This window comes from Paramormyrops kingsleyae, chromosome 3 (assembly GCF_048594095.1).
Source record: "Paramormyrops kingsleyae isolate MSU_618 chromosome 3, PKINGS_0.4, whole genome shotgun sequence".
Classification (NCBI taxonomy): Eukaryota; Metazoa; Chordata; class Actinopteri; order Osteoglossiformes; family Mormyridae; genus Paramormyrops; species Paramormyrops kingsleyae.
In genome coordinates, this window is record NC_132799.1 from 14,048,879 (window position 1) to 14,063,162 (window position 14,284).

The window sequence follows — 14,284 nt, forward strand, 5'->3', positions numbered from 1 at the left end:
GCCAATAAAGGACATTAAATGAAACAATGCGGAATGGGCCTAACTTTTCACATGACTGCTTAGTGACATCTCCTTACAATGGGTGTAGAGGAAAGGCGGGTCCTACACCAACCTGGGGGCTGGGCATGGCGGTGGGGGCACTGGAACGAACTGACGCATCAGCTGCCAAGGTGGACGAAGGAACAATTAGCAAGACAAAGCATTACAGAGAAAGGTCGTGGGTTCGGCTCGGAAGCGAGGCTGCTTATCAACAGTTTCCCTGCTTTAAATAGGCACATAACGCGCTGAAAGGATACAACCTTTCCTGGCATTTCAGGACAGATTATCTGTCAAGGCAGTGCAGGGGTGCAGCGGCACGTCCCCGAACCACGTGTGTCTGTCAAGCTCCCACAAGCCATTAAAATAATAGATGTCAGCGCCGACCATGTCGATAAGCAGACCTTAGTACAATAACTAACACTGCGAGGGACCAGAGCCACAGAGGAGGTGCCGTTAAGGAAAGTGAGGCGGCCTGAAGATAAACATATGAGTGACGAAGGGCTAAAGATGGACGGGCCGTTGGCTTTCTGGAACTACAGACAGGTCCTATCTCAGGAGGATGTTGGTCAGATACCGGAAGCAGCGGAGGCCAAGGATGACTGGAGAAGCAGGTCAAGGCAGCAATGTCCAAACCAGGAGCTCTCTCGTGTAAACACAGCAGCCCCGGAACACCATTAAGGTAGACGTCAATCATACAAAACCGTGCCAGAGCAGAAGGCATGGAGAGGCCGTAAATAATCCCCACCCTGTGGTGACGGACTGGCATCCTCTCCAGGGTGTGCTCTCGCCCCATGCCCTGTTTCGCCTGGCACAGGCTCTAGGAACCCTCTGTGTGTGACCGGGATACTTATCTCAAATCGTCAGTGGGGTGTGGGCAGAGGTGGCTTAATGGTTAGGGAAACGCACTTGTAATTGAGAGATTGTAGGTTCGAATCCCAGACCAGCAAGACACCACTGAGGTACCTTAAACAAGGTACCACCCCCAAGCACTGCTCCCCGGGCGCCGAATTAGCTGCCCCCTGCTATGTCACAAATGGGTTAAATGCAGAGAGCATATTTTGCTGTGGTGTGTCAACAATAACCACTGGTCACTTAATTCTAATTTAAAGGGATCATGCCAAGAACAAAATACCACACAACAAAGTGTTCCAAAAACTGGATAAGTATTTTATTGATAACTGAATTACATTTCTCTTTTATACATATTTCATAAATGATACAGGATTTTACATTGTTTAAATTTTGTTTTTCATCTCAATAAACATTACAGCATCCAATGCCAACAGAAGAAATGGAACGGGGATCCCAAACGAAAAGCAAACGATCAAAACCCTACATCCTGTTTCGTTCGCTTTTTCGTTTTATCATCTTTGTGCACGTAAACAGGATTCAACTTTAAAACGATGCACACACCAAAGCTTAAAACAAGAAACCTCAACTAAAAGGGGCTTTAAGAGGATGATAAAAGGATGGTAAAAGAAACGGGGGGGACGTGCACACCTTGGTTTGTACTGCATGCTCTCTGAAGGAGCTTCGCGTCTGAATCGCGGGACTCAGTGGCGTCCATGCCCACGGACAGACGGACAAGGAAGGGAGGACAGAACTGGACAGACTGGCCCCACTTTACCCCAACAAGCGCTACGCAGAGTGGAGGATGTCTACTAAGAGACAGCCAGCTCTGGCTGGGACGCCGTGCCGGTGTATTGTGAAGCAGCCACAGTCGATGTCCCACACACAAGTCCATCTTTCTGCAGAGAAATGCTCCTAAAATCAACATCTGGTAACTCTATTAGGTTTTTCTAAATAATTTTTTCCCATGTAAACATACATTCATGCAACACCCGCTTTAGAATAAATTCCCTATATTTTGATATATTCTCATTTAGAAAAAGGAAGAAAAAAAGGAAAAATGAATGAAAACATGAATGTGTGATGGAAATGTCAATGAGGCAGGAGAACGTTGTCCCTCTGACCAATTGGAACAGGTGAATGGCCCTCCCCAGCAGGCTGGGGCCAACTGACAGCTGTTTGGGGTAAGAAGGGGTTAATTTCAGAATGCATTAGGAGCAAGAGGACAAAGGGCCACACACTTCATCACACCCTCAACATGCACCTGTGCTCCCTCCCACCACACCAATCTCATATTTCCCAAACTGCCTCATGTTTATACCTCCTTCCAAACGGAAACAAAAGGCTCTGAAACAAGCCGAGTTTGTTGCTGTGCGTTTAATGAACTGGGATGTGGGAGAGAGGGCGGAGCTTCCATATTCCGGAAGCAGTGCCAAGCCGATTTGACAGCCTTCCTCAGGGCGAAAACAGAGCTTTGGTGACATGCACAGAAACATGAACAGGCAGAATGAATGTGGAGCGCCCTCTATCTGCCGGGGTGTCCTGCGAAAGTGTCACTGGGACAATGAAGACAAGGACCAAACTTGCAACATTGCAGACGCCTGCCAGCAAACACACCCCGTTCAGCGCGGATCCCACTCCGGCACTAAAAGTTGAGTTGAGGAGGGAATGCTGAACTGCTTCCCTTCCTGAAGACCAACGGCAAGGCCACTCAGAATTCTCATCACAGATTCCTCATTATGCCAGTACAGAAATTCCTCTGTGCATTTTAAATAAAAACCCCCCAAACCTATTTAATCTAAAATTTCATAAATCTATTTAGCATATGAATGCATAACTTCATCTCCTTTCAGCGAAATTCGCCTGAATATCAGAAAAGTCAGGGCTTTAATGTTTGCAAAAGCCTTCTGATTAATCTAATGCATTCTAATTTGATGTTGATTTAACTTCACTTTTACAACAGGGGGGTGGGGGTGGAGGGGGGGTTTCCATTTCATCAGAGACCCCTGTTATCTGAAACACTGCGCTCTCAATATCACATGCCGGGTAGTCCGGTTAGCGGCAAACATGCAGAAATCACGGCCGAGCTCCACTCCCTAGTTCCTCTCTTCCAATTAAACGCGCTGGTTGAGCTTGCAGGTAAGGCTGGCAGAGACCAGAGGCATCGCTGCCCCTTTACTCGTAAAATTAAGGGTGAAACGTACACACCCCCTTCCCCCCCCACCCCTTCCAATAATCTGACAGCTCAAATTATTATTCCTAATGGCACTGATGCGTGCGTGTGACATCTTCACATGCCTGTCACACTGCGCCCTCTGATTTGGTGGCAGCGAGGCACTATGGGAAATATAGCTAAAGTAGCAATTGTCAAAACAGCCTGTGACAGCAGCACTTGTTGGTATTGGATGAAACTTGGAGTGGTGGAAATTTTAACAGTATCCCTGAAAACAAAAAGCTTAACACTGCCCACACTGAAGCAGACAGGATAGGCAAATTTAACTTTTAATATAGTAAAGCGCTGAAAAAGTCTGTCTTGCAGGGCGGTTCCTTATGAATAAGGCCATGCTGACGGTGATGCATGGGTGAGCCTGTGATACGCTGTACGTGTCTGAATGAGAAACAAAAGACGACCAGGATAAAATGAGTGTTTCATTACTTTGATATATATATATTCTCTTAACAAAGTTATTATGGCTTTTAAAAAAAAAAAGTGCCAAAATTTTTTTTTTTTTTGGAATAATCAAACACACAGTGATGTTTCTCCGGCAGTACTCTCGGGACGCGCTTGAGAGAGGGTCCGTACAGGAAGTCAGAGGCAGGAAGTCAGTGTTGCGGCGGTCGAGAGCGCCGCCCCAGTGGCGGAGAGGACATAACACATCCATCCTCAGCCCCACCCAGGGGCGTATGAGCACGTCGGGTGGCAAGGGTGACAGTTGTTAGTTCAGCCACCTACTTCATTCCAGACTTTCAGCCCTCAAGTGTGAAGCCATTGTGGACCCTTAACACCTGCGATATGGTCACATGTGCAGCTGTGGGGGGGCACGACAGGCACACGCCTCTGTGCCATTCTCCTACGCCCAAATGGGTCACATCCTGCGGCGATCCAAGACCTCCTGCTCGCTGCTACGCTGTTCCTGTCTTCTTCTGCCACATCGTGAACAGCTACACCATCTCTTCGGCTCCTTGGCGAATCAGTTTCGTGTTCCTCTTCTGAGAAAATGACCAGTTTATGTTTTTGGTACCTCCCCTCTTCCTGTGTTGTTTATTTTATTCTGTTTTCAGTCAAAAGATTGAAAAGTAGAATTCAAAAAAGAAAGGAAAAGAAAAAAATTCCCTAGATTCTGAAATAATGTCAGAGGTGGGGAAGTGGGAGAGTGAGAAAGAATAAAAGAGGGAAAGAAAGAAAAAAAAATGATACGGGAGAGGAGGGAGGGGTCCCTTCCCATCAATCCTTGCTGGCCACGATCTGCTGAACGGGAAGCTGTAGCTGGAGGGGGTCGCGCAAGCGTTTCAGGTCCAACTCCGCCTGTACGAGGAAAGCGAGGGAGGAGAGAGAGGAAGGGAAAGAGAGGGATGGGATGAGGATGGACAGAAGAGAGAAAGGGGACGAGGCGAAGGAGTGGTGAAATGAGGGGGTGAAGGAAGAGAGGCAAGGTAGGTGGGAGGAGACAACAGAGGACGAGGCGAGAGAGGGATGATGGAAGAGAAAAGAAAAGGGAGATGGATGTGGGGAAGGTAGTAAGAGGCAGAGGTGAGAGAAGATGGAGGAGAGTGTCAAGCAGCAGAACGACAAGAGGGGAATGAGGGAAAGAAGAGGAGGGAGGAAGAAGAGTAGAATAATACAGAAAGATTAGAAGCAAGAAAGTGACTCACTCCATATTTACTAACAGCCTTTCTCAACAGTCAGTGGAGAGTAACTGCTCAGTACACTACAGGCCATACTATAGCACTATACAACGAGCCATACTATACAACTATATGACATGCCATAGTATACCGCAGGCCATACGATACCACTATACTACAGGCCATATTATACCACTATGCTACAGGCCATACCACTCAGACTCTGGAAATCACAGCTCCTCCCTTTCTCTCACAATGACACCGTTTCATCTTCAGCAACAAGGTAAAAAACCGCCCTGGCTATTCATTGGCTCCTTACCCGCCACAGATGTCAGCAAAGAAACAGAGGGAACAATTAAGGCAGCAAAGCTGCACCAAGAAGGACTTCCAAAGTCTTATCAATTTATGGCAGGACGAGAATATGCCTGACAGGGAGATCTGGGAAGAACTCTGTCAAGCTGAACCCTGAGAAAAACCTTAAAATGAATAAGGATGACCATAGTACAGGAGAATGAAGGGTTGACAAGTTAATGCTGAACAACACTCAACTGAAAATGACATCCTCTCTCTTACTCTGGCCTGAATTGATACAGAGGAATCTCCTTTACAGACACAAAGAGCTCACAATAACATGCTAGAAATAACAGATTACACATTTTATAAGTGAGTATATTCAAGGAACCGAATGAGGTAGTGCATGGGATGTCAAGAATACTTTCAAATGTGAAACCATCTGAACACATCTGACCAATGGAGAATTAACTTGGTACATAACTTACATTAGAACAACATTTCCAAAAAATGGTCACTTTCTTCACATCTTCAGTTGAATTTACCACTGAAAAGTGAGTGACTGATTAATACATGTCTGGTTTATAAACTACATTTTTAAATGTGGAAATAGCCAATGGGGTTGCAATATACGCGTCACAGCTGCACAGGGTAAAATGTGGCTCACTGGTAAGGGATCTAAACTACTCAGGTGCCACAGAATGACTTTAAGGATACAAGTCAGGGGTGTGAAACTCCAGTCCTGGGGGGGCGGAGCCCTGTATAGATTAGTTCTTTCTCTGTTCCACCACAAATGATTTAGCTCAAAAGCTGTGTGGTAATTAGCTCAAGGGGTTGAATCAGGTGTGTAAAATAAGGGGAACCGCAAAAATGTGCAGGGCTCCGGCCCCCCAGGACTGCAGTTTGACACCCCTGATGTAAGTATATGAATGAATGTGGCAGGCCTGGTACCTTGACAGGAAAGCATTCACTCTTTTGGGTGCTCATTCTCTGTTTCCAGAATGCACAGAGCGTGAGAGCAGAGCCGGCGGCTGATAAAGGAGTGAGTAATTCATCTAAATGAAAACATCAGACACAGCTGAGAGGGGCTAATTGCAAAGACTAAGAGGAGGTGCAAACGTGGGCCAGCATGCATGCATACACACGCACTGACTCACACACACACAGATCAGAAAATCTCATATTTACTTTTACCATGAAATCCAAACCGCTTTAATACAGAATAAATTGCCCATTTGAAATATTTGCTGTGTAGCCAGAGAAAAGGGCCACATACGAGTAGAGTTCAGGTGATGGGGAAGAATGGGCAACACCTAGCAGCACAGAAAGAAGTCCATGTGTTTCAAAATGACGGAGATGGATGCCTGTCAACGGTACCAAATCCCTGGATCAGCTGTACAAATTGCTGCCTGAACAAATCCTTAGACATACCCAATAGGACAGGTCCAAAAGGGCCGAGGATTTCAAAGAAATTAAAATCCACTACGGATTCATCCCAGGAAAAAGCCAGGAAGAGCATTGGAAGGAAATAAAGTAACAGGAACCTGTCAGATAATCGCAAAAGCCAAAGCTCCGGGAGAATAACTCCGTACTTTTATGCAGAGCTAAAGACCCCCCCCCTCATAAGCGACATCATTTCACTGAGAGAGAGGGGAGCCTTTAGATATGTAGGGGAAAATAAATCCATGAACATTTGATAGGGCAACCTACGATAGAAAGAATATTCTTGTCTCCTATTAGGATTTGGAGAATGTCCAGGGGTCCATAGAATTTATGAATATAAAACTGGGTTGTGTGTGTGGCTCTGGATGTGAAAAGGCGTGAGAACATTCCCTCCTGTCCGAAAAGTCAGAAAAAGTGAACAGCTGAGAGGCGTTCGAACAGGAGAAAGAGAAGCCCTGCAGCAAGTGGGCGCTTAGGGCCGAGCGGCTCCCATCGCTGCCTGCGGAGGCCCAGCCTGGGGGGGTTACGGTCAGCTAGGGACACACCGCTGCTTCATTTACAGGGTGTTAACCCTTCATGACATCTACCACTCAATGCTTAAACACACACACATGCATACAGGGGAAAAAAACCTCAATGAGAAGCTTTTCTATCTGCACCACAGTATTTCCGAAGAGCTGCTCTTCTATAACAACGTGCCACACCAGAAAAGCACCCCCTGCAGCCAATTTCTGCTGATACGCATCATAAAAGCAGAATTTCAAGTGTTTCTAGACTAAGCCATTAGTCCATTTTCTTATCATTTTACCCAACCTGAAATACTGGTACAGTGCATCTTAGCATGCTGTGATTTACCCAGAATTACAGTATGTTATGAGCCTCCCCAGGACATGCGGTATAAAACGGATGAATCCAGATTTTAAGAGACATATTCCACACTTGATCTGAAGGGCAGTACTTTAGACTGCGGGGGGAGATCCAGGGAGAATGTGGGCAGAATGTATAAACCTCGCAGTCATCGCCTGACCCGATGCGCTCCAGCCCTGAGACTGAGCGATGATTCTGCTCTGTTAGCCACCATGCTACAGCTACAGTTATGGGGAGAGGGGAGGTGGGGGGCGCCGTCCTCGGAATACCTCGGCGATGGCGTCCTTTAACTTGTTGTACTTCTCGATATCAAAGCGGGTCCTCTTCACTCCCTTATGGAAGAAGAGCAGGTACTGGCGGTCTCTGGCATCAGGATAGATGTATTCCTGGTAGGGCAGAACAGAGATCAGGGTGCTGGCGCGTTGTGAAGTCGCTACAGACATGCGGAGGCGCATGTAAAGACGGCCGGCGGGTCCTGCGACAGCCGCTCACCTGACGCGTGAGCACGAAGTAGGCATACATGGCCATGGCGGTGCCATAGGTGATGAAGTAGGTGACCGGCTCCATGATGTCCCAGGAGTACTCCCACCAGGTGAGGCGTGCCAGGATGCCGAACTGCGTGGCCATATACGCCATGCCCCCCCACAGCACCCAGGTGGTTCGACGCTCCGCCTTCCGGCTCAGCTCCTCCTTTATCTGTCGTCCAATCACAACAACTCACATTCACCCTGACTGACACTGAAATCTAAACCAAGTCACCCCTCCACCAATTGCAAAAACCAGGTTTATGTCCCTGTAGTCTCTTCCATAAATGACATCAACCCGATGCCTCGTTTCCACAGCGTTTCTGCATTATTATTCTAAGGAGTCTAAAAGCGGCACCTTTTCCAGGGGGCGGAGTTGTGAATTCAAGTCTTCCAGTCGTCCAATCAGCTCTCGCTCTTTAGTCAGCTGATGTTCCTCAATGCGTAGGGTAGTGTAGAGTTGCTGGACTAAAAACTTCACGTCGTTCAACCTCTCCGCCTCTTCGTGCGCTAGGAGCTCTGAGATACACGCATGAAGTTCACACATGCACGGACACAGAACAAAGGGAGATATTTGAGACTGCTAGTAAACAGTGCTCTGACATACTGCATGTTTCTAAATTATTAGTAAATTTGTGCAAAAAAAAAAAAAAAAAAGCCTGGAAGGCCGCTTAGGCACCAGCACAGCTCACCTCTCCGGGGAGGTCGCACCACGTGCATGGCGTCGTTGATGAGCAGCTTGAAGTCGTCCAGCAGCAGGATGTCGACCCCCGTGGAGGAGGCTACTCTCACACCGTCTGAAAAAGGGGGCGGCAGGACAGGCTGTCGCTTGGAAGTTCACAGCTATGGTAGCGAGTAGCTAAACTTGCAGAGAACAGCTGCTAATAGATATAATTAATACTGAAAGGGCCCTTTCATAAGGAGCAGCAAACGGGAGGCATTTTGCCAGCTGCGCTAGAGTGAGTGTACTTCAGCAAGCACTCAGGCGGGGTTACCCATGGAGTAGACGGCGACGCGGTCGATGCCCCGGTCCTCGGCCTGCAGCTGCTGCAGGAATACGCCCACGGAGTCGCTGAGCGGCTTCAGGGTGAACTGGCAACGTTCCCGCCGAGACGGCAGGCAGACCGATATCACAGGGAGTCCGTTCTGATACATTACAGTCACCTCTGACAGAGGAGGAGGAGGGATAGGGAAAAAAGGAAGTTAAAGACAGATATTAATGGGCCAGAACGTCACAGAGCAATACCAAGTATGACCAGCAGATGGTGCAACAGTTGTACACTAGGACCCTTGAGGACAGGCTTTGTACGTGTAATCAAAGACTACCCCATGCCCCATAGCTCTGTGTCATCCCCTACACCCAACAAACCTACGTCTTAATCCGCTCAATCACGTTGCTGTACCTCAATTCTTTAAATCAAACTGGGTCATCAAATGATAAAATCTGCGGGGTATACCATCCCTTCCCTGGGTGATTAGACCGACGCAATACAGTCGGCACTTGGAAGAGGACACGATGCAGAAAAAAAGCAGAACACTAAGTACACCTTGTCACCTGGTCCAGCAGAATTATCTCAACCCGTCAAAACAAAAATACCATTCACCGGGGGGTTGCCAGATTGCCTGAGTATCCCCTACATACGAACTGCTCGGACTGCACAGTAACACAGACGAGGGATTCTGGCTCACGCTCACTTCCCTCCATCTGCCAAACAGCTATGAGTGGTGGGTGGTATGAACTATGAAACAGTAAAAATAAGCAGTTGTGTCACACTGCTCTTCATTTCAAGTAGGCAACATAACAGAGGCGCTTGTGTCATCAAGAGATCTGGAAATCCCTAAAACCCCCCCTTCCCCAGCACCACTGGGTTTATTCTGCGTGCCGATTGCTTTGGCTAAGGTTTCCTCCAAACCCATGTGTCTGTAACAGGATCACTGATCAGGCGTAATTAGCTGCAATGGCAGCGCCACCGTAAAGGATCGTGCGCTGCCAGTATCGCAGCGGCAGCCTCTCCAACCTCCTGGGCGGCAGGACCGGCTGACCAATCACAGGGCCGAAAGCCTCAATGCTGCAGAAAGCTCACCCTGCTCTCTCTCTATTCACCTGTACCACACACAGTCTGTCCATGAACCAAACACACTCAATCGAAGGGGCTCAACTCCCAACTAAAAAGCCTTTGATATAACAAGCTGCATTTCAGCACCAAGCCTAACAAAAATACAGAAGGTTATGAAACAGATCCATTCCCTAAGTCTAAGTCGAATTTGCAATTAAGTCTGAAAAAATAATAATTACACTAGCGATGCAGCAATGAGGAAATTCCTGGCTGATACCAATAGGTTGTTATTTGCTTTAATAAATTTAATGGGACACCATGCAAATAATAAAAAATATATATACAAAAAATATATATAAAAAAACGACAACTCTGGCTTGCAAGTCTCAGAACACTGTATTTTATAACTGTATACATCTTATATATCTATAGCATTTATAACAGAGAAGGGCTGATCATCAAGTGAAATAAACTCCGTAACTTTCCTGAGTAATAATGTCTTGATTTCACACTGTCTGCACCAAATTTCTTTTGCTACCAAACGCTTGCGTAATGGACAGACTAGTGTTAGTCGGCGGTACTGCAGCCTTCTTTACTGGAACGGATTTGCTTTTCAGAAACTCTTCATATCCCTCACTGTCCTGCCTTAAGGTGAGCAATCAGATTTGTTGTGCTGAAATGTTGATTAGTAGGTCCTTGCCTTTAGCAGAGTAATGTTGTCAAATTGCTTTTCTAAAAACGTTAAAATAATTCCACCCAGCAGACATTTTACTAACTTTAGTACATAGGTGTGCAAAGCAATATGGGTCAGCATTTTAAAGGGGATTATCGGCAGTAAATATTGGCTCATTTTTAATCATCGGCCGATGGCCGATTGTTACTGTATCAGCCAATACCAACAGTTGGCCGATACAAATCAGTGCTTTCTTATACAGTAATAATACAAGTAACTATGTACGATGCTGCATTGAACCTTGAGCCAATGAAACGCTGAAGCTGCGCAATATTTTCACGAGTGTCACAAAGTAGTGTGTATGTTCATCATTATGAAATATTGTATTTATCCTGAATGTTTAGTATAATAGGCTTTATGCTAGTCTGTTCGTAAGTAAGGGTAAGCCTAAGTAAGTCTTGTCCGTAAGTTGGATGTTCTTAACCAAGGGGCTACCTGTAATGGGTTTTTGTGTGACACATGAGTGTTGACAGGAACACAGATTCATCTGCTGGATAACGTGAAAAAAGGCTCCGCGATTCATTCTAAGAGCAAAAGCTGCACAACACGAGGAGTGACAGATGCTTATTACTGGAGCAGTGAACTGTCGCTCCCAATTAATGAATCGCCGTTGAGCTCTGATTGCACTTCACGCTGCAGGAAGAGGTACCCCCCCCCCCCCATAGCGACCAGGCACTCGGCCATACACTCCTCCCGGCCCACCAGTGCGGGGGCCTCGCCTTCAAACACCCATGCATGAATGGCTGTCGGGGAACTCCCGTGAGATGATCCAACCAATTAGATTGGAACAGAACTCATCAGCATCCAGTCAGAGAGAAGATCCACCTCCCTCCTGTAGGCAATGGGAGGGGAGGGTGGGACAGAGTTCAGGCCCCCCATGTAAGAGCTCACTCTGGCTTGACAAAGCCACCATAAGGGTGTTCTTAAGTCCACACTAACAAAATCAGGCCAACTAGCAAGAAAGTCAGCACTTTGCTTAGGCTTACCCTCCCTTTGGAGGACGGTGGGAAAATGGCATTAATTTGGAGCCGAAATGCTGCTTCGCATGACCAGTTACCAGCATGACATCACAGGCAAGCCAGCTGTACAAAGCACCAATGGGGAAGCAGAACTGTCGAGATGTGGGAGGTGTCATATGGCTTTCATGGAATTCACAATAAATCCAAAAATAGTCAAAACATAACAAAGGAGGCTTAAAATGACTGGTATTTGGGGCATCAAGTTTGTATTCATCTGAATGCTCTTTTTCCTTTATGTTCTCAGGGTGGTGCAGTACAATGACTCACCTTCAGGTGGCGTTGCAACAGAAGAGCACAGCAGTCTCTGGGCCTGCCATGTAGGGATACTTTTCCAGCCCTGGAGTGGGAAGGAAGGAAGGAAAGAGAGAGAGAATTACATCAGCAATGTTTGGGAGGGAAGAAAACAAAAACACTCCTTGACAACGAGACACTCAGACACACACACACACACACACACACACACATAGTCTATCACAGAAACTCCCAATAGCAGGGTGGCGTGTATTGTCTTGTTCACATTGCCACGGCCACACCCTGCTCATGTGCTGCTCGACTGGACTTTTAAGGAAAAGTGTGTCGGTGTGTGTGCGCACACACTCACAGACAGACACACACACACACACACACACAGACAGACACACACACACAGACAGACACAGCTGTGGAACACCCACTCATAACCACATCACGCAATACGAATGACCAAAGGCTAACTGTCTGGAATGTGGACATGCCAACCTTCTGGGCAGCAGGATTAACGACTGACTCGCCGCACCAGGGCACAGCACAGCCTCCGCCATTCCTGTCCACCATAAACAGACGAAGTATTAAAATCCGGCAGCCCCCTACACAGCTCCTCTTCTCACTGGCCAGCACTGCTCTCCGCATAAGCAGCGGGGCGGAAGCCGCTCGCAGACAACCAGGAGAGGGACCCCTCGGGTTTTTAGCTCGCTCGGATCGTGCCCTTGTGAAGCAGCCAGAGAGCTCCGCCCACAGGCTGCCCCACGGGATGCTGGGAAGGCGTGGGGTTACAGGACTCCAACAGGAAGTGTGTTCACTGGGGAAGGGTCTAGCACTTCCTGTCAGCCTGCTGAGGTGTCAGATGTGACCGAAAGAAATAGTATGAGAATGTCCAGCATGTAGATCAACGCAAATAAATTCAGGCCAGTCGCTCAGCTGGCTGGATTTCCCGCCGGCCACAACCAGCAGATGCATTTGCTCCTTCCGCCCTTCCATACGGGCCTCTTTAGAAACCTCACTGTGCCCTGACCCAGACAGCGTTGATCGTACCCCCTCACACCTGCCACACAGTGAGGTCACTTAGACCACTTGAGCAAAGTGAAATCTCTCACACATCCTGCGCCAATCAACTCAAATACAGAAGGTGAAGATAAGGAGGTCTGACAGATAAAGTTCCAAGGCTGACAGCAATAAGACCCAATCCTTCTGACAAACCTGAGGTGCTCCGACGGACCACATTTCCCCACCCAGCTGGTCCACGTCCCCGAGCCAGCCAAGCCCCTAGAGCACCAGCTCCCAGACCAAGATGCTACAAAGCAAACCTCTGCCACCCAAGACACCCCATTCATATAGTAAAACAGTCCTCTGATTGTTGTTCTACTTTTACCAGAAATGCTTAACTCAGGGGTGGACAGTCTTACCCGCAAAGGGCTGGTGTGTGTACTGGTTCAACTAGTTTACTAAGATGTTTTAAAACCTGATGGTTGATTTTTCAGCTGTAATGAAAACCTTCATCTTTTGCGGTAGACTGGTCCTGAGGAATGCAAACTGCTAGCCAAGCAAATGGAATCAATATGGCCGCTAGCCAATCAGGGATGAGCCCCCGCCTAGCAGTGCCTGGGACTGGCGAATCAGGTTCCTTTACTTAACTGTCAGTCAGACACTGGCCTATCACTCGCCAGCACAAGGCTTCCCACATCATCAGTGGTTTCCTTCAGTCCAGTCAAGCTCAGATGTTAGCCTCAACAAAAAAGGTAATTGAGGGTGTACAGCTCCCCCTATGTTTTCCTTTTCTTCTTTAGCAGTGGTAAAAATAATTGAACCTTTTCTTCACACTGAAACGATGGCTCCATACTGGCTAAAAGATTTACCTGCATATTACATCATGCAACGCTCACTCTCTCTCACACGTCTCTGCAGGCACAGGGAGGAAACTTAAATTTGCTGCAAATTCAAATACATTGAATATAAAACAAAAATAATCTGCTGAGTATTTTGTGTTCATACATTTTAAAACCACACTCTGTTTTCTTAGCCCGTAACATGTCCCTCATCGGCCCAAGCCCCCCCAACACAACCCCCCCACATATGCGATGACACTCCTTGATCGGCACACCATAATACCCACAAAACAGCAGACTCACTTTAAATTATGATTTAGTTCCCTTTGCAAAAGATTTAACTGACTCTAATGAACATATGAATTATTGAAACTTTACTTCCATCTTTACACTCCAGTAATTATTAGAATTTTTCAGATAAATTCTGATGATAATTTTGTTCTTTTTGGGTAATGGTGGGTTTTAAACGAACGAAGATTAAATTATGCAATTCTATGACTGTAAAAATACACCTCAACTGTAATAATTCTGAAAC

General features: G+C 46.9%; 1 protein-coding gene across 2 annotated transcripts in view; it reads right to left on the reverse strand.

Moving 5' to 3' along the window:
• Positions 1–1,185: 1,185 nt before the first annotated feature.
• mcu (mitochondrial calcium uniporter) overlaps positions 1,186–14,284 on the reverse strand; it is a 53,684-nt gene continuing 40,585 nt past the window's right edge. The window contains exons 1-8 of one of the 2 annotated variants that reach the window (XM_072709679.1): positions 12,407–12,520; positions 11,936–12,005; positions 8,855–9,025; positions 8,552–8,656; positions 8,218–8,378; positions 7,828–8,031; positions 7,605–7,721; positions 1,186–4,414 (exon numbers count right to left, since the gene is read on the reverse strand). In XM_072709679.1, the coding sequence (XP_072565780.1) occupies positions 4,334–4,414; positions 7,605–7,721; positions 7,828–8,031; positions 8,218–8,378; positions 8,552–8,656; positions 8,855–9,025; positions 11,936–12,005; positions 12,407–12,481 (984 nt within the window). In that variant the 5' untranslated portion in view covers positions 12,482–12,520 and the 3' untranslated portion in view covers positions 1,186–4,333. Of the gene's footprint in view, positions 4,415–7,604; positions 7,722–7,827; positions 8,032–8,217; positions 8,379–8,551; positions 8,657–8,854; positions 9,026–11,935; positions 12,006–12,406; positions 12,521–14,284 lie in introns of those variants that run through there. The other variant, XM_072709678.1, reaches the window with a different exon arrangement.